At 32.3% G+C, this 27681-nt stretch overlaps 1 protein-coding gene across 9 annotated transcripts in view; it reads right to left on the reverse strand.

Moving 5' to 3' along the window:
• The window catches only part of LOC143255785 (jouberin-like), a 98778-nt gene that overhangs the window by 48687 nt on the left and 22410 nt on the right, over positions 1-27681 (reverse strand). For all 9 annotated transcript variants that reach the window (XM_076511985.1, XM_076511987.1, XM_076511984.1 and 6 more), the window contains 4 exons: positions 22172-22364; positions 20709-20801; positions 16008-16101; positions 11277-11372 (listed from right to left, as the gene is read on the reverse strand). In XM_076511985.1, the coding sequence (XP_076368100.1) occupies positions 11277-11372; positions 16008-16101; positions 20709-20801; positions 22172-22364 (476 nt within the window). The remainder of the gene's footprint in view (positions 1-11276; positions 11373-16007; positions 16102-20708; positions 20802-22171; positions 22365-27681) is intronic.

The raw sequence follows: 27681 nt of genomic DNA on the forward strand, positions 1-27681 counted from the left end.
AATCACCAAAAGCTATTGCTTTAAGTTTTGTATTTTCAGTTTTTCATAATGAAATTATAATGCCTAAATAATCTAAGACAATTGGAAGTTCAGTCTTTTGATACTACATACAGAATAATAAGTTCTTTTTTTATACAAAACATTAAATTTTGTTTTACAATAACCTTTGTATTACTAATGTTAAAGCTGGTTTGAAAACAATTTATACTGGTTGCCACTTAAAATATTTTAAAAGAAACAAATATCTTAATCACTACCATCTAATACAACTCTCAGGATACAGTTTCTCTATTTAAACCAGAAATCAGAAAGTGATACAATTCATTATGTAAAGTAATTAAATGCCTGTAGAAATTAAGTCATTATATAAAGTAAATCAACAATTTAAAAGCAAACCTACATGACATATGAAGAGAGGCAAAATATTTAAAATGAAATTAGATCAAAGTATGGAATGAGTCTACAGTTTAAAAGTTCATGCTTGATATCTGTTGTTAAATGATTGCAAAAAGCAGTGGACCAGTACAGTTACAAAACTTATGCCACCCTAAATATTTAAATGTTTAACAAAAATTATGTTATGAAATATGTTACTGATAAACTGTTACTAAATCACAGTTTTTGAGTTAAGTATTGAAAATCTCATATTTCATACCATATCTCACAATAACAAAAGCAGGAGGCAATTACTCACCTTGATCCCCCATAATGCCACCAACTGATGATTTAACCCTTTCACTATAGGTCTGGTATAACATACACAAATTCATATACACATTTCTTCATCTCAAGTATTTGCACTATAACTGTTAATACAGCATGTGTATCTTCACAAAATCTGGTAGACATTCAGTGAATATTACAAGTGTTTTGAGTACAACAAAATCAGATTTTTTAATGAAATTTTTTTTCAAAGATTTGTTTGTAAAAGCAGAGTTTGTTTCATTACTAGTCTGAGTGCAAAGTTATTTCATATTACAACTAAGAGAACTGCTCTTCTTCCCCAAAATCTCAAATATTTGTGTAATCTCTAAAACCTCCTAAATACATTTTAAATGTTTGTTTTGAGTAAGACTTTATATTTTATGTTACTTTATGTACTCTAACCATGTGGGGTCTGTCAGTTAACCAACCTCACAACCAACATAAAAAATTAGGAAACAAATACAAATTATGCTTTTTCAGTTCTGGAATGAATAGATATTATAACACAAAAATATAAACGTTTAGTCTAAGTAGCTGGAGTCTCATAATGCTACATATTAACAAATATATTTATCATATTAACCTTCCAGCTAACATTACATAACTTGCATTGACATGGTGCACGTGTACTGGTGTTACATATCCAGTAATATAAAACTGATCTTTGATCTTCTGTCTTGGCTGTTTTAGTGGACTAGTATTTTGTAAGATACGTTCACATTTCAATTATGCATATATATTATTACTATTAACAAATAAATTATTTTTCTTCAAATATAGAACAATAAATTAGAAGTAAAGCAAACAATTATCTTTTCTCACTACAACCTTTGAGCTCTGTTGCTGCTGTAGATAAGTTGCTAAATCTTTTACAATTTTGCACATGCAGGATATCAAACAAAATTTGTTTAGGTTCTTTATATACAGTTGAATAACCAAAAAAATCATAAATAACTACAATGATACCATACAATTCCACCATTAGTTATCAAGCTTAGTAACTAAGATGTATTTAGATTTCTAAAAATATGAAACTTCAAGCAAACTAAAGACACAGCCTACCTTCATGATATCTTGGTTCGAAAGCATAGTAGCTTTTTCACAGTTTAAATGGCTGAGAAAACCACAAACATAGCATTCTAAGCTGTTGATTGGTTATTCACATATCATATACTGTAAAGAGAGTATATAAGGGACCATTTCAAAAAATTTAAAGAGTCACAAGGGGTCACCCTGATTGACTCAGTACACAAGTCATTTCTCAGCAAAATATGAGTTATTATTTTACATTCTAGCTTGATAATATTAGTAATATGAGTTTCTAATTTGTATGAAACTATAGATTTAGTATTTTGACATCACAAACATCTAATTTTAAACAATACTGCATTCAGCATACCACATGACTCACTAACAGCTATATTTAGGTGTATTCTTTTACTATTCACTTTTAAATTAAGAAATTACCTCACGTATAACATTAAAGTTTGAATTATAATCTACAATTTGATTCCAAACTTACTGACATAAATTCATAAAATAGTAGTTCAATAAAATTTTGAATGCAAGTCAAATCAACAAATGTGATGGCATGGCCTTTGACCCATGATTTGTTGCAAAATAGTTAATCAAAAAGAATCTAAAACATTATTTATAGAGAACCTCAATAACCAATGCCCAGAGTTCAATTTTTATTACTTTTTCAAATTTTTAAATATGACATGATCAGGTATGATTCACAAATGCACAGGTTTTAATTACTTTATACTTTGTACAAGGTGCATTTACTTTGCAACCTTAACTTTAGTGGGAAAGTGCCTGTTAGGGTATCACTAGGAGTTCAGTTGTCACTAAATGCACCAAACACTAGAAATGTGTACATTTTGTGACAGATAAAGACATAAGATTTGCCAAATTATGAACCATGTACTGCATTAGCAAACACACATATAAGAACTTCATATGAAAAATAAACTAACGTATAACATCACCCCTTCAATGTTGTTATAAACAATGTTTCACTCTCAAGTTAAGTAGAGGGAGGTGGACTACAAAAATGGACAGATGGCTACATAATGCAAGTAAAAAAACAATACTTATAAAAATCTACACAAAAGAAATGAAAGATAATATGCTTCATTATTACTTATTATAGGCCAATGTTATTCTTTAAACACACCAAGCATTTTATATTTTCTTGTTTGCATTACATTACACACATCACCATTACAGGGGCAGAATTTAGCAGCATAATAGTATGCTAAACTCCATGATGACAATAAAACCAACTTGTAGAGAAATTTATATATGTAAAAATGGCTGGTATGTGAAGGGAAAGCACTATGTTTGCTCCTCTACTAAGTGCTTTCTCTACCCATACCAGCTGTTTTTACATATATAGTATGCTAAACTATAGTTATTTGTGCTATAAATATCATAACAACCAACTACACTAATACACTACTAAAAACTAAATTTTCCAACATTACAATCTTCACAGTTTTAATTTTAAGTAATGCATTTTCAAAATCACCAAATTAGTTCCAGTACTTGTGGAAGCAGATAAATGGAAAGCATTTGATGACAGTTTTTGTACATGTAACAACAAAAGTTTTATTAAAAAATATTTATAAATCTTCAAAATTGAACAACTTGGGTTAATATTTTGCTTCCTCCACTCATACAATATTCAGAATTTCATAGTTTACTGTTCTAATTAGCTGCAGGATTTTTAAATTTCATCCCAAATTTTCAAACTGAATAAACAAAGTTGTTACAGCATGTAAAAATTCTCTTCAGACTATGGATATTGCCATGTACAAAAACCACATTTGATATTTGACTTATTCTTAAACAATTCTACCTGTAGATATTTCAAAAAAACAGCTGCATAAAAAGTCATAATAAAATCTATTATAATAATAATACAGTTTTTGTCTGTCCCAACAATGCACAGACACACATCATTTCAAGCAATGTAAACAAAGGTGGATATATTTTAGTATACATTTTGTATATCTTATTAAATGTTTATCAAATTTTAGAAAGGTGTAACATTAGGTCAGAGAATAACATTAAAGTTTAATCACTGATAATATTAAGTATGCTAAAGCTTAGTCTTAACTAAACTGAAGCAAAAAGTACACACAACTTATAGCATTAATTTATCTCTATCAAATACAGGCCATCCTTTATTAAAGCTTAACTAATATTAAGCCTAAGATAAGTGGGCTCACAGATTACAGTGTCTGCAACTAAAATTCTTTTGAATTATTCTGGAAATCATGTATTTAAAGAAGTACTATTAGAATAAAGATAGTAATTTGACCATAAATATTCTGTGGTTATCCACTAGTAAACTAATAATTTGTACAGCACTTATATCTGCCTTGAAAAACTAAAGTTATCTGAATGGTCAGACAGGCTTTCCATTGTTTAAAAAGAGAAATTCCCTATTTATATCCAGAGTTATTTAAAGATAATTGATTAAAATTTCCTATTGGTTCGTAGACAAATACTAGCTTAAAAATTCAAAACAAGAAATGTTTGCAGTTTAACAGCTTTATGATTCAAAGAATAAAAAAACTTAATAGTTAAATTAAGAAATTGTACAGTTAATTTGCAGCCTCAGAAAACACAGTTAACTACACATTAAAAACAATGAGGAGAAAGTAAGCAGCACTGAAGTGAACAAACCTTCTCCTCCACCCAAAGATGGTCAAAAGGCAACACCTCATGCTCAGAATGATGGGATCACATATGCTCTACCCATCTAAAGGAACAGAACTCATCTAGTCTGAAAGTTATGAACATGCATCCTCACTCCTGAACCAAATGAGTAGGAGCATTCCACTTGTCCCTGCAATTATGAGGAGGATATGGAACTATTGTGATCAACCAAGGACATAGGATGGGACCACTCTGTGTTCAGAATTATGAGGAGATAGCCTGTAAGTGAATTGGTGAGAAGTATTCACCTTCTTCCTTAGCTGCCAGAGTCTTAGAAAGGAAAAATATATATCCAGATAGAGCAGGACATAGGAAAAGTGATAAAGAGTCTTGTGCACATGCAGTGCAAACAAGTCAGGCCTACAAGGTCCACACACCAGCAACACAAACAGAAAGGTGAGAGATGGAACATGATGCTAAAGGCTCAAAAAGATGATGAGATAAAACACAAAATACCACCTTAATATTCCAGATTAGCACAAGAAAAAGCCTCTTGGGACACAGAATACAAAAAGAATTAAAAAGGCCATACAGAACAAGAAACTCAAAAACTTTTCTATGTTTCAAATACCAAAAAGCAGTCAACAAGACTGCCTTACATAAGGCAACAGTAGAAAAAGAAATATCTTTTACAGAAAACCAGGTTAAAAATGGGATATGGCAGAAACAGTTAGGTGAAGTGGGTTTAAATTCCTGTTGTGACCCCACTAGCAATAAGAGTCATTTATGTTGATTAATGGCCATTGTGACTCTACAGAGAGATTGAGCCAAATATAAAGCAACTTTACAAGTTATGACCTGAAGTTGTGCAAAGAACAACATAACATCTGAGCAAAAAGTTTGAGCTTCTAAAAGTTCTGATGAACAATGTTAGAACAAGGTTGCCTCAACAGAAATGATCCAAGAGAAGAGGTAGAAACCAATTATCTTAAAGATATTAAAGAAGAGAAAACCATGGTTGCATTGGTCAATACAGGCGACTAGCAGTATCTGATCGGGAGTGGACTGAACAACAGCCACAACTATGAGCAGCAGACAAATCAGGGAAAGTCATACATGTGCAAACCTGTCCAGTCCTAACTGAATGCATCTATTGCCAAAGCACAAGGATGAGGTGTCAGGGACCAAAAAGCTTGTATTTGAGACTGACTTCCAATGAGTGGCAAATACTTCAATTATTGGAGACCAAAAATGCAAGCAAATCCACCAGAAGACCTGGCAATGAAACATCCATTCAGTTGGAAAAATGCAACTGAGTCAAGACTGATGATCCATTATTAAATTTATCACCACCAGAACACAGCAATCTAGAAGACTGATAAAATGAAAATAAGCTCAGAAGAGAACATCCAAAGAACTAAATCAAAGAGTAGAGCCCTGGCCTGCAGAACCTGATCATTGTGTACAAAACATAGAAATCAGTGGAATGACTTAGCTAGTGGAAATTGAAAGTATGCATCAGCAATACTGAGCTTGGTCATCCAGAGACCTGGTGACGAATGCCATTGTAGGCTGAGAAAGGACTCCATGCTAAACCAAGGAGGATCTAAGAACTAGTTGAAACAAGCAAGACCACTGATTGGATAACAATCTGTGTTTGTTTTTGGGCACAATGGGAATAAAATCCTGTAAGAATGGGATTGACCCTCTCCACTGCCTCCTTGATCAACAAGTCCCTTACAACCCAGGAATGAAGAGGCACTCTCTGTGGATATGTTGGAAATGCCACAGGGTGGGAGAATGAAGGAGGTGGAAATGTGAACTAAATGACCAGTCCTAATGTCAGAACCTGGAGGACCCATGGATTTGTGGTGAAGGAAGTACAAAGTCCAGAAAATGATGTGCACAACTACAGACTCTTCAGCTACAGGACAGTCACTGATGTTGTTGGCACTGGTCTGCCCAAAAGGAGGAGCTACAACAATAAGGAAGGAATCTATTGTATCAATAGACCAAGGAACTGAAGGTGCAATTCAGGACACATGAAAAGAAAATGCTGAAACCAAAGAAAGTCAAGAGAACAAGAATGACAAGGAGGAATGTAAATGGGCAACATCAATCCTTGATTCCAACACCTCAAGAATATCTGAAAATAACAATGGATGGAGAAAAGGAGCCTCTCATAACTCACAGAATATAGCAGCAGGTAGACAAATTCCCTCCAACAAAGAATCTCTACCCCATAAGTCCCAACAACACACAAGCAAGGGCACCAAAGAGGGAGTAGAAGCTAAAAATCTAGTCATTTGGAAGTTGGCAAAGGACCTAATTCATCCATGAACTGACATGAGTAATGCTGAGAGGTTTCAGACAGAAGATTGAGAGAAGATAAATATCTCAGGACAGTAGTGAGAATCAGGCAAATGTGAGAAAATTGTATTCTCTTCAAACTGATCACAGACTTTACTCTGGAACCCAAATGTCAAAAAGGGATCAAGTCTTTGTGAATCTAAAAAGAAGTCTTCCTGGCAGTGATAAGCCAAAGCATGCTGTTCTGACAAATGTAGGGGACAAGATATAGCTATCCCTCACATAACTGAGTGATCAACCTCCAAGCATGAACAGTAATATCAGGTTATGGAGGAAAAACTAAATAGTCCCCCTCAACCTTTCCCCCATGAGGGAAGGAGTAGATTCAAATGTAATCAGGGAAAGTTCCAAAACCTCACAGAAAAGCCAATCTCATAACGAAAGACATGGGAAAAGCTCTCCCAAGAATGACCTGGATCATCAAAAAATGCAGCCTCAGAACCCCCAGGAAAGCACCTGCAGGCTGCATATATTCTCCATGAGAAGTTGCAAAATAGCATTCATGTAAGTAAGATGTGTCCTTTTTCTCCTCCTGCTACAATGTTTCCTTAGCTGGTGAATTCTCCACCAATCACCCACACCAATGAAACCATGTAGCATCATAAATTTTCAAAATAAGCTATTCATATGCTGGTTAGCCAAGGAACACCAGCAGCCAAGCCTGCCACTGCCTCCAACTCACCTAGATACACAGCAACTCTACTTCCTTCTAGCTTCTTTTAGATCAAGTTTCACACACTTAAATGTTTATGAATATTAATTCTTGTTTTTTTTTTTTTTGTTTTTCCCACACCCTCTTCCAGGCACAGTCAGAGCAATTTTATTTGGTGCTCTGGCTGTAAAAATGACTATTCTCTGGGTATTTCTATTTCCACCCACAGTAAAACTCCTAACTAAGATAGGATCCACAGGTCCCAGCCCTGACAAGGACTGTTCTTAATCAATGTAAGTTCAGCTAATACAAACTTAAAGATTAATCAATAAGTTAATTATCACTAAATTCCCCTAACCAGAATAATACAGTTTTCTAGTTAAACAGGAACTGATATACACAGCACATCTTTCTCCATAATCAAGAAATAACCCTTTGAAGTTTTCCTTCTACCCTGCCTCCTGGCTTCTCCCCTGACCTTTCATAGCATCTTCACAACCTGTCCTGACTCCATTCTTTTTCTTCATGAACTTTAATCAGTGAAGTTATATCATCTGCGAATCTTGACAGATCAAGTAAACTCAAAAGTTATGCACCCTATAATCCTTAATCATGTAGTGGGGTGAAAAGAAACTGATGTTTCTGACTGCCCATTGTTATTTTTCATTAATATAACCTAAATTACTACCATGCAATTTTGTTTTTAAAATAACAGAGATGGAATAGGGGTACTGTAACATGGGAATTCATGCCTATAAATAGCACATCAAAAATTTTTTTAGGAAATTATAATTGTATGAAAATCCAAAAAGTGACCCAAAAATCACAGTAAATAACATAACCAAGCACAGTACTGTATCAGAGAAAACTATGATCAAATGTTTTGTCATGAAAAAAGTGATTACATTATCCATGTGAGGTGCTTAGGTAGAGTACACAGGTGGAGAATATCATGAGACAAATATTGCCAAGGCCATTTAAGTGGGGTATAAAAGACTGGGGCAAGTGAGACCAATGCTAAGGTAAGCAAAGTTGAAAACATGAAAATCAAGGAATAATTGTCAGTGTAAATGGAGGTGTGTTTTAGAATATCCTATCCTTCCTATTTTCTCAGCTATCAGCTCCTTCAATTACCTTTCTAACTTTATCATTTTTATTCTTAAATCTCACATTTTGAACTCATTTACTATCACCAATTTTTTTGCTTTTGCCTATGTAATCTCTAAAATTTCCTTTGCTGATAAATATATCATAGGCAGCTTTGATATTTAATCTTTCAATACTTATATTCACTTTGCTGAAACTTTAAATTTAATCATGGAATATCTCCTTCTGACACTGAGCAGGATGTTGGTTTCACCCATGTACAATTCTTGAAACTTGTCCTATTCACAAAGTTAAACCATTTCTTTCTTAATAATGTCATGACCAGATAAATGGAATCAACATAGGATCCCTGCTGCATCCAATGACAGCCAATAGTTTTCTGTACTACCATGAACAAGTCACTAGAAAACTGCACACAAATTCAAACCTGTCCTTTAAAAATGCTTTATCAATGATACTTTCTTAATGTTTCAACAAGCAAGTCACATTCCTAAATATCTTTTGTATCTTAATTCCCAACACTCCAATATCAAGTTCACATCCAAACACACAAAAAATGAATCATTACTTCTGTTTATTGCAAAAATACTTGTTTTCAAGCCTTTATACTAACTTTAAGTTTTATCCCTGAGTTTTTCAAATGTAATCTAGTCACATCACTATTAAAAATAATTTTTAATTTTTTCATGAATTACTCAATTTTACACAGAAATATTACACTTTTGCAAATACATGTTAAGTAATGGTTAACCAACTGATTTTCAAGCAAATATTACTTGCAATTTCCTAAATAACAAATTTCAACCATCAGTAAATATGCACACCATCACCAAATTTCCTCTCATTATTTCCCTTCCTTTTATGAACTCACAATCTTTGCAAATTAAAAACAACTCTTCCCTTCAAAAGAAAAACCTCTATCCTCAAATTCAACTCAGACTACATTAAACATTTATTTCAATGTAAAGATCAACTAACTAAACTTATACACTCATGGTTTGTGTAGTGACTGTAAGGTACAATGGCAAAAAAAAAAAAACACAACCTGAAAACTAGTCTGTGAACATTTAGGAGTATCAGACAGAACCAGCTATCCATTACTTTAACCCAGCCACTCATCTTTTCATTCATGTTTAAACTACAGGTCACAACATTTGATATATGATAATTTCTCTACCATTACAACAGAATCTTTAGACCTTGAAGTCTATATTAAAGAAAGTTTACTCACAGCTAAAGACCATCCTATTCTTAAGAATTTACAATCCTCTTTAAACTTATTCTAAATTTACACACTTAAAATTCAACTGTTTCATAATACACTGTATAATCTTTTTTGTTTTACTTTTATCTGCTTACCAATTTACTCATTAACTAAGTAAACCAGTGATCTTTGATACTATTCTGGTAGTTAATAAATATCTTCTTAATACTATTTTCAGATCTTGCTGAAGATGAAATTAGTGTATTCTGAAATGTTTGAGCCTTGTAAATAAAACATGTTTTGTCAACTGTCTTTGGCTTTATTGTTACCTTCAAGAGTTCCTAGATCTTTAAGGAAGATGGTACAACGTTGACATTTAAAACATCCTTCACAATACTACAGTATCAGATATAGGCTTAGTCCTAGATCATTATTTTCATGAATATCTATACTGAACTTATTCAAGCACAACCTGATGCACTTCACTCAATCAAGTTTCAATAATCAACTGAATAAAACTTCACAATAAAGAATATACTTGGCACTATCAAACAGAATACATAAATAATTAAATCTTGTCCAAATAAAGCCATTAACTGTTCTTATTAAAACTTCACCTTTACATTCAAGTCCAGACAAATGAAAAAGTTAGTCAGAACTTATAAATCATTAAAAAAATTACACTGGAATCAAAACTCTGGATTTTAGAGTTGTAAATCAATAAATTTACTGCTGTTCCACTGGATACATAAATCATTCTATGCAGTCATATTTTGAAGCAAAAAGAATTTTGCCATGCATGCCTTCATAGTCTTAAACCATAAACAAAAGTCAAAATAATTGTTTTGGCACAAAATAAATCACTATAAATAAGTCAATAACCATAGTGACTTATTTTCTTATCATTAAATGTACTGCCTACATAGATTTTAAAGTAGAAAAATATCTTTACCAAAAAAGGGTACAAGCATCACAGAAGTTTGATATCCAAGAGTGAAAAGAATTAAAGCCCTTAACTGTTAAATATACATTGAAATTACTAGTAACATCAGTTTTCTGTAGCTCCAAAAAGATTAACATATTTTTTTACAATCTTCTCTAAAGATCTTCCACTGGTTTGGTACATGTCATAGAAATGTATTTGACTATCTCTTAAGGAACTGCGTTAAAAAATAAACTGACAATTAGAATAAAATTTAATATTTAAAGATCTGTACAAAATATTTTCTGTTAGTCTATTAAACCGAAAGATAACAAAATCATAGTAAAAAACTGAAACAGTCTACACATATAATGCCAAAATTCCTGAGAATAAGGAAATATTTAGTGCTTAAGTAAGCAAGACAGGATCTTAGGAAGTATAATAGCTTGAACTAATCATCATCACTCAATGATTTGAAAATATGAAGTACAAAATAATGTAACTTGCATCTAAGTAATAATATGCTTCATGACATAAGGTTGTGAACAGGGTAGAGTGGAAAGTTGTTGTTTTTTCCCATCAGCCAAAAGTAACTGTTAGATAAACAAAATACATTATGAAAGGTAAAACATTCCTCTAATCCTTACCTTCAGAAAAGCCCATGCAATCTTGGAGCAACCATGATTACCCTGGAGAAAACGAAAATGACTACCCAATCTTGAGGGTGAGATGACATCAACAATCTAATACAAAAAATGGTACAAAGTTACAATAATGACAGCCTTATGCTAAGTCAGATGTTTTTTTACAAAGGTTTAACTGCAGAAGTTATAAACACATATGGAGAAAAATATTAGTTGTATAATCCAAGAAGAATATATTGTGTATTGCATGGTACTGGTCAAACAATTCCTATGTTCATTATAAAACGGTACAATATTTGGTAGCTTTAAGAATATTATGTAATATTTTGGCAATTGTTTTTCATACTTAGCTGTAAGGATAAACAACCTTATGTCTTGATTTTCAGAAAACAGAAGTTATTGAATAACAAACTGCAAATTGAGGCAACCTTTGAACAAACTGAAAACTACAACAGAGCTTTTTACAATGCATTGATTTTAGTAAACAACATACAGCAAAATACAATTTTTGTCAAAACTAAAAATATAATACTCTAGCCTCAGAGATAATAAAATTTTTCTATTTTTTGGTTACAAGTAACTGAGAAATAAGTCCAAAAGCTTCTCATATTATTTTCAACATGTTTTGTCAAACTGTCTCTAAACTTTAAACTGGATTGTTGTATGTGTAGCCTTCTTCACTTAGTTATCTTTATTGCAAGACTGACAGTCAACCTTCATTTTTCTGCAAACAAGAAAGTCTGTTATTAGTCAGTAAAAGCTTCCAATACACATGTCCTTGTTACTTATGTCACTTCAATCAAATTAAGACTTTCATATTTTGTACCAATTATACATAATTGTAATAGCAGGAGAAACACAGCTGCATAGTGTGTGACTGTTCAGAACAAGTTCAGTTGTTTACTGTGAATTACTTTAGCCAATTTGTTCAGTATTAGAAAAAGTAATTATGCAAAATTTATCTATTTATCCTATTTTAGTTTATCAACATTTATATTACCATCAGAAAAGTTTATTTAATTTTTTTTACTTAAAAAAGTGGCTTTAATTCAAGATGTTTATTATGATGAACTAATTTATGCTCATGTCACACTGTGGATTTCTCATCTGCTGGTACTTGTAATGCAAACTTTTGAAAATGAACAGCAAATACCTTAATTCTGAATGCATTACCTACACTTAATTTGTTTTGAAAACTCAAATTTTTTTAAAATTATTCTGTTAATTTCATTTAGATGTGTTAACTGTTATGGGCAGTGTGTGATAACTTTTGGCATAGCTATATGCAATGTCACTACATATATGTTTGAGATCTTTATCACATATCATTAATTTAGAACACATTGTAATATAAATGTACACACAACTAAAACATACATAAGTGTACAGTAAAACTTCTGTAAATTGGAATTCTCAGAAAACCAAAGTTAATTTTTTACTTTACCATTTAACATATGGAAACATTTCCAAAATTGGACCCTCTTCATTTCAGAAACTGGAATAAATTTCCAAACAGTTCTCTTATATTACATTACTGAACTGTAAGTCTTTGTCACACACACAAAAAAGCATAAAATGTTAAATGTTATAATGCATCATCTCCTTTTCATTTGCCCACAGTATTTCCCTTTATATCCAATGGCATTTAAACTCTGCCTGTAGCCTGTTCCACAGCTCAACTTCAATTGGTACAACCTAGTGGCAAGCTGAGAGGTCAAAAAATGATAGGAACCTGAAGTTCCTCTTCATAAATTCTGTGAAAGAAATAACTGAAAAATCATGCAAAAAAAAGCTGAATAATTATATTCAAAATGGATGAGTTTCTTTTATCATTTTTTTAAATTTGTTTTGTGAATTATATCAAATTAAATGTTACAAAATAACAAAATGTCAGTTCTAAAATATGTTTGCATATTGAGAGTCAAAACAATCTTTACTAAAATTTTGAAATTTGACAACTGTGTTATTGACCCAAAAAAAAAGTGATGTGTTCACAAGTAACTGAATATGCAAGCTTCCAACAACTCCCTCAGCAACTGAAATGAACTTATAAACACAGGCCAAATCATTTAGTTGTGTGGTTTTACAATTTTCAAAAGTTTAAATGTACAAATACTTTACACATTTAACTATCTCTGCTTTTAATATTTTCACTGCATCTATCATACACACTTAAAAAAATCGAATTTCAAATTTAATAGCATGCTGTAGTAATACTTGACTGTAAAATGCACATATTGCATTATATTATACATATGCCACAAACATAAGCAGCTTTTATAAATTATATTTGTTCTTATGTGATTGTAATGCACAAATAGAAACAATTATGTATAATATGATTAACATTTGTTTTACTTTCATCTAACAACTTCTGCTTTACACATCACAATCTGAAATGTCTGTAGATTGCTTCTGTTCCAGGTTCAATGAAATACATATATACAATATTATCAGGCATGCTACTAGTAGCACTGCCTATGCAGAGATAGCTCAGATTGTTCATTGAAATAGTATTTTAAATACCTCCTCAATAAGACTGTGTTTCCTTTTATAATAATATACAAGTTCTGGGGATGTCTGTAAAAAATTTCAATTTCTTGTTTTTCTTTCTTCTGCTTATTTTTCATTACATGATAACTCAAAAACCAAAACAGTAGTGTCAAAAGATTTCACTGAGGTGACAGTTTCAAAAGGAGTATCCACTTTTATGAGTATTATTATATAGTAGTGATTTAAAAAAAATCATAATTCTAGTATAAATGATTTTTTTCTTTACCTCTTACAGAAATTTGGTGTTCCTTTAAAAAACTCAAGTACAGGGTGAAACAGGAATCACCAGTAAATAAGAGATAAACAATAAATATTATAGTTGGAATCTCATTACATTTAGGACTTCATTATATTACAACCTTGCTATGTCTATAGAAACACTGCATTATAAAAAAAAAAAAAACAAGTAAAGGAACTAACTATAGAGATGGCTAATATCAATCTTTCAAAACCAATGGAAACAAGATAGTAGGAATGACACTTGCATCATTCTTACATAACAGTATGGGAAAGAATTAACATAAAGCAATATATATATCTGTTTAAACACAATTTACTGTATTCTGTTTTTGTCTGTTAACATTTTACTACACTGTGGACCTGTGATGTTACGTAGAGATGAAGCAAATATCATCCCTATCATCTTGTTTACATTGTTTTGAATATTGAATATTAGCCATAACTACAGGGTGGCCCATAAGTCCCTACCCATCCATATATCTTATGTATCCAGAGTATCTGTATGCTGTCCCTCATTCTTGGTTTATAATATTATGAGATGCCATGTTCTGTGAGACATTTTCTTAACATAGCAGGGGAACAATAGTTCCAAATGCTGCAGTAACAGCTCCCTTCAACTCATCATTAGTATTATAACGTTGTTTAGACACAACATATGGATGGGTAGGGACTTACGGGCCACCCTGTACAATAACTTCTTTTATTTTAAAAAGTTTTTCTTTACTTGTAGCTATTGTACAATATGATTTATGTTTTCTGTATGCACAAGTTGAATACAGGTATACTGGCATTACGATAAATCTGAGTTTCCTTCAGTATAACTACACCACAACTATCTGTTTATACTTGAGTATCATGCATATGTATAGTTATATCAAAACTGATATTTTGGACTGTATTAATTTTATATATACAGTGAAAATCTGCACTTTTTTCAGATTTCATTTAATGATAATTAAATTGCAAGTTACAAATATCAAGATTATATCTATAATTTTGTAACAACTGTTGTAGCAAAAAAATGGCAGAGTATAATGATTTTGCTGAAGCTGAGGTTGTCATTGATTCCATAACCAAAAAGTAAATTAATGCTTTTGAAGTAGTGATGTCAAATTGCAAAGATCCTACAAAGGAAGACTGAGATAAGTTCCAGCTTCAAAACAAAACCTGATTGTAAAAATATTTCTAAAGTTCTACCCCCACCACTACAGCCATTCAACATGAGAAACTTTTTCAATATTAAAATGTCAGTTGAATCTAAAATACATCATTGAACTGAAAAAAAATATATTCAGATCAATGTAATTATCAGTTTCAGAATGAGTAACAGTAGAAAACATTTTGCATAGCAATTAACTTAAACTGTTGATAAGATTTATTTTAAATTTGCATTATTCCAGGTTTTAATTATTTATGAGCAATTACATACATTTAGAAGTAACAAGTTATATTGGTGTCATAACATCAACAAAATACACACATCTAAACATTTTCAAAATTCCCCTCCAAAGATTAACAGCATGTCTATAAAACTGTGCACTAGTCCAACAATACTATCTTCTTCTAGAAAAGCATACTTAATATTCAATTTGTAGGTGCCTTTCAAAGGAAATAAACAATTAAGTCACACTACTGTCTTAAACAACATGGTAAAATGTTTCAGAAATGATTAAAAAATATCCCTTCCAACTTACCTTAATTTTGAAATAGAAATAATCAGAACTACACATTATTTTTTGTTTGGTCTTGTTAAAATTTAATATAAGGTATCAGATGTTACTTCCTAAAGATATAAATTAAATAACTGTCGAAAAAAAATTTTTAAAAATTCAGTTAAATTAATGACATGCAAATTTAAGAGCAGGTGGATATTTAATTGGAAATATGTGAAGTACAATATAGTGAAATGTCTATTAGTACAAGCCAAAGCTTTGAACCTACCTCAAAAATGACTAGAGTTTTTGGATCATCTTGAAGAAAATAGTCAAAATCTTCATTCCAGATCAATAATTCTTCCCAAAATGGAGTGAGAGATCTATCAAATAAAGAAAAAAAATTTTTTATCATGAACATTTTCATTCATATTACACTAGGCTAACCTCTTACACCATTTGATGGTTCCTCCTTCAATGCATGGCTAATAAAATATCAGTACATATCTTGTTAGCCTTAACTTGTTTTATTTCCTTCCTCTTCTCTACAAAGAAAAATGTCTCATCATTCCCTTTTGTCCATACATTTCTCACTGTCTTAAAATGCATTATAGACACTAATGTGAATTTACTAGTACTACCTAAACTACCTTGCTTGGTTAAAACTGTTGTACTAACAAACATTCAGAATTCCATAAATGAATCAATAAATTGAATGCTTGGACATGACAAAAGCATACTGCTGCTAAATCATCTCTTGCATTTAATTTTGATGCTAAAACACTGATTTCAGATATACTTCCTGCATGTATTATTTCAAGACTAGAATCACCACACAAAATAAATATAGGCCACACTTTCCTTGGTTACAAGTATAAACATTTACCTACATATAAAATCTCTTGCCTCAAGAACTAATCACATAATATGAATTTTTGGAGGATTCACTCTGAAGAGGTGGATACACTTAAAATGTTAGGTATTCATGGTTTCAGAATTATACAGTAGCAATCTGAAAAGTTTTTATAATACCAAAATAGCAATTTTATAACTATAATAATTATTGTACATGTCAGCACTAAATGATGTTGGAGTTAGTTTCTACAAGTAAAAAGACACACGCATATACACACAAACATACATATCAGGTCATCCCTTAAGTAACGTTCGATTTTAGGTTCAGAAAAAGAGAAAGGGTTTCAAATGCTTTTAATATTATTTAATCAATAATGTATGTTCCATTATTATTAATTACTTCCTGCCAATGATTCACAAGCTTCTGAATGCCACTCTATAAAATTCTTGGGGTTTGGAGCAAAATAATATAGAGAGGGTAGCTTTGACATCTCCATGTGTTCCAAGCTCTTTTCCATCAAGATAGTTCTGCAAACTTTGGAATAGCTGTCTAGAGAATAAGGAGAATGTGGAAGTTTTTCCCAATCTAGCTCTTCAATCTTTGTAGATGCAATCCTTGCTGTATGGGGCCATGTGTTATCCTGGTTTAACACAACACCTTTACGATTGATCAAAGCAAGCCTCTTTTCTTTCAGTGTAACATTCAAGTGCTCTAACTGTTGAAAATAGAAGTCTAATGTAATCGTTACACTGAGTGGCAGTAACTCCAAGTGGATCACACCAACAATATCCCACCAAATGCTTAACAAGACTTTCCTAGGGTGGAGGGTCCATTTTGTTATATCCAGTTTAGCTACACTGAGCCATTGTATGCAGCACTTAACATTTTTTATAAAATATCCATTTCTTATCTCCAGTGACTAACCTGTGAGTTACGTTCACGAAATGTCCACTCTTGCTCTAAGGTTGGCTTCTGTCAGATCATGGGGGACCCATTTTCCAAGTTTTGACATCTTACCAAGCTGTTGCAGATGACGGTGAACTGTTGAATGGGTTGAATTAAGCTTCTGTGCTAGTTCTTTGACTTTTACAGCACAATCTTCATCAAGTGCAGCCAGCAGCAAGTCATCATTAAACTTAACAGGATGACCTGAACATGGTGCATAACTAGCTGTATTCATCTCATCTGAACTTCTAAAACCACCTTCAACAGTTTCTTTCACTGAGAGACTCCACACCATAAATACCTTGAATGTTTTGTGTAGTTTCTGCTGCACTAATGCCTTTTTTAAACTCAACTCATAAAGCATTATATGCCTAATGTGCTCCTCAGACACATCCATCTTCATAAGGGTTTATTTGATTAATTTACCTGGGAAAGTGAAGTTGGGTTAGTTTCTTTTATTTGTCTGAAGATTTTTTGTACACATCCTACTGCATATTTGAGTCATTAAAGCCTTTTATAAAAACAGAAATGAGGATGCACTTTGTGTATAAATTTTGGACATTACTTATGGGATGACCTGATATATATATATATACACATTTAGATTTTCACTAAAGAACTCAAAATGTTTAACTTTTTTTTAACTTACCTTTATGTTACCTGTATATGCTTGTAATTCATAAAAAATTATGGCAAAGCACTTAAGACTTGGAATATTTTTTTTTTGTCTGTACAAAGGTTGTTATTAATCAAAATTTTAGTAAAAGCACTTGAAAATTGATTATCAAAATGTTTATTTTGTGACTCTGAACAATAATTTTTACAATACTTTCAACATACAGGTTTCCTTGTAATGTATTATCTAAAATTCTGTTTAGAATATTTTGCAGTCTAAACAAACATGTCAGTTATCATTGTAAATTAATTTTAGAAGTAAACTATTTCAAGATAGAACTAATTAGTTGTGAAATATTTTAAGCCTGATTACTTGATTATTTAATCTCATGCTATAGTCATCCACAACCTGAATACAACAAAAATGTTCAATGATCACCTGCATGTATTACTTTAAACTGTTCCTCAAAAAAAAAAAAAAATCATACAGCTTTACAAGCTCTCCCAAACACTGAATGGCATATACAGAGTAATATTTAGTGAAACAGCACATCAACCACCAAGGAAAAACTGGATGGACTTCATTAACCTCATAAAAAGAAATGTTGTTCCCCTGAGATCAGCAAATATTTGTTTTCCCTAAATGACAGAAAGATCTATAAACCTTCCAAGAACTTGTCTCAAAGTGAAAGATAGTAGGTAAAAAAAGAAAACACAATCAAACAACTATATATATAATGGTGAAAATTGATATCTAAATGTAATTACAGTCTGGTACACATGAAAGTTTCTTCAATTCTGTGAAATGCTAAATAACAAAAAAATAAAAGAGAGATAGAAAATAACACAGGAATTGACAACAGGACCTTTAATCTTTTTCACTAAGTTAGATATTCTCAAAATGTGGATACCCTCAATACAGTATTAAACTCTACAGATGATATTGAAACTGTACTTTGTTTTTTGTGTTTTTTAACAGATGCTAATTAATGAATTTCCTTAAAAATTAATAATCTATTATAAAATCTTATTAAAACAAAATATTTATGCATTAGTTCATATCAGCTTATTTATTAAATTTAATTCTAAGTTTGAAAAAAATAGTTTGTATTATACTGGAAATTTTTTTTTAATCAAAATGTAGTTCTCCAAGTATTGCTTGAAAATATGACAGGTACAAAGCTTATATCAAAACTTGCCATAATTAAAAAGAAAAACAAGCTGGGAAGAAAACTTCTTCAGTAATTTTATTTTTAAAAGGAAGATAATTCCCTGATGTAAACAAAATGCATGAGCAAACTGAGTCACACAAAACACAAATAGAGAGAAGTATCTAGGAAATGTATTAAGCTTTATTAAGTGATTTGATAATCCTGGGGTTGAACAGCAAAGTGAGGTCATACTGAAATAGTTAAAAATCTTCCTCCACTTAAGTCAGACTGTGGAACTTTTCTGATAATAACAGTTCTTGATAATACAGGCTTCAGATTAACCTACCCCAAAGGGTGATGAGAAAACCTTGTTTCTTAAAGAACCAACTACAGCACTGAATTATTTCTCACAAATTATTGGAAAGAAGCCTACCAAAAAATACAAACTGAAAATGTTACAGAAGGATGTGTGAACAAGAAGTAGGCCCATAGAAAGCAATGAATAAGTATATGGGCACAAAACAGCAAATAAAGTAATGGCACAGTAACAAAACAGGGACTGACCCCCCAATTTTAGTATTACAAGCCTTTACGCCTATCACTCAACTACCAGAGAGCATTAATGAGTGATTAGGTTATGGTAAAATGACCAAGCACAGGCTTTAACTTAATTTTGAAAAGAAAAGATAACATGCAAATTAAACAGACAGGAATCACAAAACATACTACTCCACTCCATAAGTGAACCTGTAAGTTCCAATAAAAAAGAGCCAGAAAACCAGCAAAAATATATGAAAGAAAGTACAACCCTCACTAAAATAATTATAATAAGTTTCAACCAAACGATGAAAATATGTACATGTAAAGTAAAAAGAAACTGAAGTGAACTAACCAATAATATATATGTACATCTAAGTTAAGAACATACAACTATACCTTGAAGCTTACAATGGACTGAAAACAACAGCACTGACAGAAATTCCATATATTTTTCAATGCAGCAGAGTATATTATTAAAAAATATACCCAAGTGATCACTTAAGGTAATATAATGCAATGATTATTGTCTCAAAGAAAGCTACACAACTTGACACTTATCAGTTGTGCAATGGTATGGAGTTTTGTTTTTATCTAATGTGGGTAAACTCATTTCTCTTAACAACACATATCAAAATAAGACAACCAGAGGGCTAGCTCTAACTAAAAAAAAAACTAAACAACCTGAATCACTCCTTTACTACAAAAAGTAAAAAAGGTGTGCAATGAAACATAACCTAACTTAAGATTAATTGAGTCTGATTTTAAAATACATGAATAATTAAAGCTTAAGAGTAGGTGAACAAAAGTTGAAAAAAAAACTATTTTGGATTTGTCCATTCTCAGTGGATGATCTACAATAAGGAGCTTTATACTGAAAACTCACTTTTTCTTGCAGATATTGTAAGGTTGTGTCATCATTGGCAAAATGTAATCCACATCACGTTGAGTTTCATAGTAAAATGAAACTGCCCTTGATCTTGTAAGAAAACAAAAAAACTGTGTTAACTAGTTTCAAATATAATTTTTAACTGTAATCCAACACACTGCAAATATTTAAATATACATCAAAATGAAGCTTCTTATTCATCTTCTCACAAAAGTAGAGGTAACTGGGACACTTTCCTTTACAAAATGATTTTGTAACAAACACTGCCTTTAAAATATAAATCAGCCACAGCATGCCCTATAGAAAAATAGATTAATTTATTGATACAATATTGTTCTTTACTTACAAGGAACTGAATGGGCATTTCACACTAACATTTCAGTTATAAAGTCTTCCTTAATTCTTTTACACAGACTAATGCAGCTTATTATTCTTTAGAATGACTGTCAAATATTTGCATATTGGTACATGCTATGTGTAATCAATATCAAGATAATACCTTGTTCTTAGAGCCCAGAGACTAATAATTTAATCTACAGTCCAATAATGCAGTAAGATACAAGAGTATTTCAATATTTTTTCTTAAAAACACAATTTTCGAATTCACTGAATCATCTAATTAATTTTTATCAAATAACAATAAAAAGTATTTACTTACTTCACCACTACATATCCAAAAATATCTAACTGTACAGTAAATGATTAAGACCTCTTTTTATCTATAGTTACAATCAATACTACTTTTGTAGTATGCAAATATTACATATCTAACTCTCCTGTATTTTATACTTACAAATTTTTAAAATTTTTCCAGGATCTAATTCTGAGTTCACATGCAAAATTCTGTAGCATGGTCTAATGACAAATTCTATCTAATTCTTTCATGTAGTTGTTTTCACCTTATGTACAGCAAATAGTTTTATGACTGTCACATGGAGCAGAGATGTTTCACAATTCTTCTGATATAATTTAAGACTGGTTAGTTACAAAAATAATGTGTATTGTGTTAGCAGTTTCTGACTCTTTTAAAGAGATTAGCTTCTTTAAATGGGTCAAGTTGTGCTATAAGGGTTGTTTTCATATTGGTACTTTATTTATATGCCAACTGGGAATTAATATCAAACTTTGTTCTCATGTAACCACTTCATTCATCAAAATCTTCAAACTTCTTGTCATGTGGAAATAATTCTTATCTCTGAACCATTATTTCCCTAAACTGGGAATACCATACTCTACCACCACAAATGTTATACATATACACTAGAACCAAAGCATTTTCTTATTTTACAAATGTTTTTATAGAACTTGTATTAATAATAATAAAAATTATATATACATTAACTTATAAGGCTTTTTCTTTTTTCCTTAAATACTTATAACTTATGCTACTTACTTACTGAGATACCAAGTTGTAGTAGCAGATACAAGTATGAAATTAAAAACTTTAAATTACAACTTACTCATGCAGTTTCTTTAAGTACTTTCCCGAATTCATGTCCACAATATGGATTCTTACAGCAGGATTTGACAAAAGTGGATCAGATTTTAGTTGGTCACTATGGTGGACTACAATTCCTAGGATGGGGTTATTGTGCCTTTCTGATGGTTCAGCCTCATTAAAAATAGTTTCTAATGGAACATTCCCAGACTCTTCTGCAAGGTTGTTAACATTTCTATTTAAACATCTAGTACACCAACAATACAGCTTTTGAAATTTCTATTATCTTAGTTACATTTCTCACACTACTTCTATAACTTTAAAAATAATTTAAATAAAGTATCAATATTTGATTTTTATATCAAGAGAAAGATTTTTCAACACTGCAAGCTTAACTGTAAACATACTTCACTTTAAGAAAGTTTTATGTTATTAGACCAATTAAATAATGCTTATATTTGAGTCATAATACAACAGTATGCCTAAGGTGAGTAACAATGTTCCTGATAGTTAATTTTTGTTTTGCCAAACTGTTTTGTTGCATATAATATGAAAAGTAATCTACTGTGTTGTTTTATAAAACACTGTTCACAGGACAAATAATCAAATAAAGACACCCTGCAACATACAATGCTTTGAAGAACAATACAATTGTGTAGGTTAATAGTCCCAAAGTATTTTAGCAGGACAAGTGTTATAGTAAGAGATAACACAGAACAGCCAAGCACTCTAGCAGAAGTTCCACTACACACATTATCACACATGATAATCAGTAGAGTTTGTAAACATGCAAATTACCGTCAGCAGTGAGAATAGCATGGATAAGTAAAAAGATGACAGATACAAGACTAGTACAAAAGCATATCCAAATTATAACTTTTCCTATACTGAAATGAATTTCCTATAGTTACTCAACTCCTTTCACATAAACAGTCACTTTCATTCAGTGCTTCCTCCTATATGCAAAATTGTTAACACATACCACAAATCTTGAAGATCCTACCCATTTGGAATTGACTGATTCCAATGCAACATCATGAGACAACCCTCCACCAATGTGTGTGACATACTGAGAGACACAAGTGACTCCCTATTATTCAATTCAGTGCTTCCTTCTATATGCAAAATTGTTAACACATACCACAAATCTTGAAGATCCTTCCAATCTGGAATTGACTGATTCCAATGCAACATCATGAGACAACCCTCCACCAATGTGTGTGACATACTGAGAGACACAAGTGACTCCCTATTATTCAATTCAGTGCTTCCTTCTATATGCAAAATTGTTAACACATACCACAAATCTTGAAGATCCTACCCATTTGGAATTGACTGATTCCAATGCAACATCATGAGACAACCCTCCACCAATGTGTGTGACATACTGAGAGACACAAGTGACTCCCTATTATTCAATTCAGTGCTTCCTTCTATATGCAAAATTGTTAACACATACCACAAATCTTGAAGATCCTACCCATTTGGAATTGACTGATTCCAATGCAACATCATGAGACAACCCTCCACCAATGTGTGTGACATACTGAGAGACACAAGTGACTCCCTATTATTCAATTCAGTGCTTCCTTCTATATGCAAAATTGTTAACACATACCACAAATCTTGAAGATCCTACCCATTTGGAATTGACTGATTCCAATGCAACATCATGAGACAACCCTCCACCAATGTGTGTGACATACTGAGAGACACAAGTGACTCCCTATTATTCAATTCAGTGCTTCCTTCTATATGCAAAATTGTTAACACATACCACAAATCTTGAAGATCCTACCCATTTGGAATTGACTGATTCCAATGCAACATCATGAGACAACCCTCCACCAATGTGTGTGACATACTGAGAGACACAAGTGACTCCCTATTATTCAATTCAGTGCTTCCTTCTATATGCAAAATTGTTAACACATACCACAAATCTTGAAGATCCTACCAATTTGGAATTGACTGATTCCAATGCAACATCATGAGACAACCCTCCACCAATGTGTGTGACATACTGAGAGACACAAGTGACTCCCTATTATTCAATTCAGTGCTTCCTTCTATATGCAAAATTGTTAACACATACCACAAATCTTGAAGATCCTACCAATTTGGAATTGACTGATTCCAATGCAACATCATGAGACAACCCTCCACCAATGTGTGTGACATACTGAGAGACACAAGTGACTCCCTATTATTCAATTCAGTGCTTCCTTCTATATGCAAAATTGTTAACACATACCACAAATCTTGAAGATCCTACCAATTTGGAATTGACTGATTCCAATGCAACATCATGAGACAACCCTCCACCAATGTGTGTGACATACTGAGAGACACAAGTGACTCCCTATTATTCAATTCAGTGCTTCCTTCTATATGCAAAATTGTTAACACATACCACAAATCTTGAAGATCCTACCAATTTGGAATTGACTGATTCCAATGCAACATCATGAGACAACCCTCCACCAATGTGTGTGACATACTGAGAGACACAAGTGACTCCCTATTATTCAATTCAGTGCTTCCTTCTATATGCAAAATTGTTAACACATACCACAAATCTTGAAGATCCTACCAATCTGGAATTGACTGATTCCAATGCAACATCATGAGACAACCCTCCACCAATGTGTGTGACATACTGAGAGACACAAGTGACTCCCTATTATTCAATTCAGTGCTTCCTTCTATATGCAAAATTGTTAACACATACCACAAATCTTGAAGATCCTACCAATCTGGAATTGACTGATTCCAATGCAACATCATGAGACAACCCTCCACCAATGTGTGTGACATACTGAGAGACACAAGTGACTCCCTATTATTCAATTCAGTGCTTCCTTCTATATGCAAAATTGTTAACACATACCACAAATCTTGAAGATCCTACCAATCTGGAATTGACTGATTCCAATGCAACATCATGAGACAACTCTCCACCAATGTGTGTGACATACTGAGAGACACAAGTGACTCCCTATTATTCAATTCAGTGCTTCCTTCTATATGCAAAATTGTTAACACATACCACAAATCTTGAAGATCCTACCAATCTGGAATTGACTGATTCCAATGCAACATCATGAGACAACTCTCCAACAATATGTGTGTGACATACTGAGAGACACAAGTGACTCCCTATTATTCAATTCAGTGCTTCCTTCTATATGCAAAATTGTTAACACATACCACAAATCTTGAAGATCCTACCAATCTGGAATTGACTGATTCCAATGCAACATCATGAGACAACTCTCCACCAATATGTGTGTGACATACTGAGAGACACAAGTGACTCCCTATTATTCAATTCTACCAAACTATCACTTCTCTTTTGGCAGTACTTGTTATAAGAATTTGTGTTCTCTTCAAATGTTTTATTTTAAATTTTTATCTGTATCTTCATATTAAGTTCTCTCAACAAGTTTACTCTTTATTGTACAACAGTGATATTTTTACTTTGTTGAATTATTCTGAAGTTAAATTAGTTTATATTTATACTCATTTATAGAGCTTACTACTTCATAACAAAAACTTATTTCTTTCTGCCAATATAGTTGTGTTTGGTTATTCAATTTGCATTACAAATTCTACATTATCACTTAGGAGGTGATATATTCTATTAGAACATTTACACAAGCATCAGAAAGCAGTACTGTACAGGAATATTTTTTACTTTACTTTGTCAGAAGACCGATTGTCAAATGAGATAACCTCTGTCAAGTCTCACCTTAAGTTTGGGAACCCATGCATTTTGACATACAGTCCACTAACTTTGGAAAGATGTTACAATATTATGCTGTTTTTGAACCTGAAGCAATGGAAAAACATGGAACAAAAGATGTGCAGAATATAATGGGACAGCAAAAAGGACTCAACCTGAGGTGGCTTGAATGACAGACTAAAATCAGGAAAGGAGAAATACAGAAGGGTAGGCATACCTGTAATTGTTGGTCCAATCCAGATTGAAGGCATTCATTGCCAGAACAATAGGTTAGAATAGAAAGAGTGTAGCAAATTTGATCAGTAGAGTAGTAACCAACTGGAAGTAGAACCACTAAATCTAGGAACCACTACATGTGGAGAATTGTGTTTAGAAGAGATAACAGTTCAACAAAAAGAATGAGAGCACCAAGGATGTGACAAGCCAACAGGCAAATGTGTAATGAGTGAACCCACGAGAAGAGATCCAACGTTCAAAGAGAATAAGAATGGGTGCCTCCTAGTCAATAGTTGAAAAAAATTGATGGTAAAACAGTCAAAATGGATCATAACCAACCTGTTCCATACTAAAGAGAAAAAACTGTTCAACACTCAACAAATTGCAATAAGTTCAAAAGAGTGATGTGGGTCATCAACAGAAATGAAGACTAAAAAACAATGAACTCTTAAGATTTATCTACCAAAAGGTACAACAAGGGATAGGGAGGTGGAAGAAGAATGTCAGCCATGGCAATATCCTTGCAAAGCCATCAGGCAAAAATGATCTGTAAAGAGAATGGAAGGATATAAATGGAATCCAACAGATCCCAAGCCAGATTCCATAGATCATGCAAAACTACTGAAGGTCAAGCAAGAGAGCACAACTCCAGGGAAGAAGAGCTTTCATGATTACCCAATTTCTCAAAATTAATAGAACCTTTTCAGCAGTGAATGAAGGAGAGGATTCAGCACTGATAACCATTAGTTCCAATGAACACAACTAAAAAAAATATTGGATCCAGCTAAAAAAGAAGTTAAAGAAAATCCCAAAAATGATGAGGTGTTGGGTCCTGACAAGAAAGTACTTCTCCAGCTACCCAAGTCAACCCATACATGTAGCCTTCCCAAAAGATAAGTACATAAGCAAGAAATACCTGACAAGACTAAATTAAAGACAGACAGCCAGTCATCCACATGATGAAAAAAAATTGATAGAAGGCAGAAAAAAGCCATGACCACCTGACTAAAATGGATGGAATCCATGGCAGAACTAATGGTATAGTGCACAAGACCTGATGCCTCAAAGAATAAGAACAAAAGCAATACCCAGGATGCAGTGGAAAATAAGTATGTGAAGGGAAGCATCTGAGATGTTCACCTTGGTCAGCCAAACACCTATTGCTTTAAAAAAAAAAACTCACCAATGAGTGAAAAAACAAATGCTTTATAACAGAATGAAAAAAGTCAATGAAATGCTACAAGTTGGAAAATAATTACAAGACATCAACTCTGTTATAAAAATGAATTACAAACAACTGGGAATATAACTCCAGATGAGGTTAGATTACCAGTAAGATAAAGACCCAACTAAGAATAAGCCCCTACCAATTTTGATAGATACTGGTGAGAAAAATGTGGGATCCAAGGAGGTAAGGAAAAGGTTTGTCAAGAGTAAAGAATGGGAAGAGTCTTATCCAGCATGCATGAAGCATCAACCATTTATGATAAATGTAAGAAATGCAGTATGACACCAAAACCTGAAAACACTGAGAAATAGGAGAAAGATGTTCATGACATAGGAACAGACCC

This window comes from Tachypleus tridentatus, chromosome 7, assembly GCF_004210375.1.
Source record: "Tachypleus tridentatus isolate NWPU-2018 chromosome 7, ASM421037v1, whole genome shotgun sequence".
NCBI lineage: Eukaryota > Metazoa > Arthropoda > Merostomata > Xiphosura > Limulidae > Tachypleus > Tachypleus tridentatus.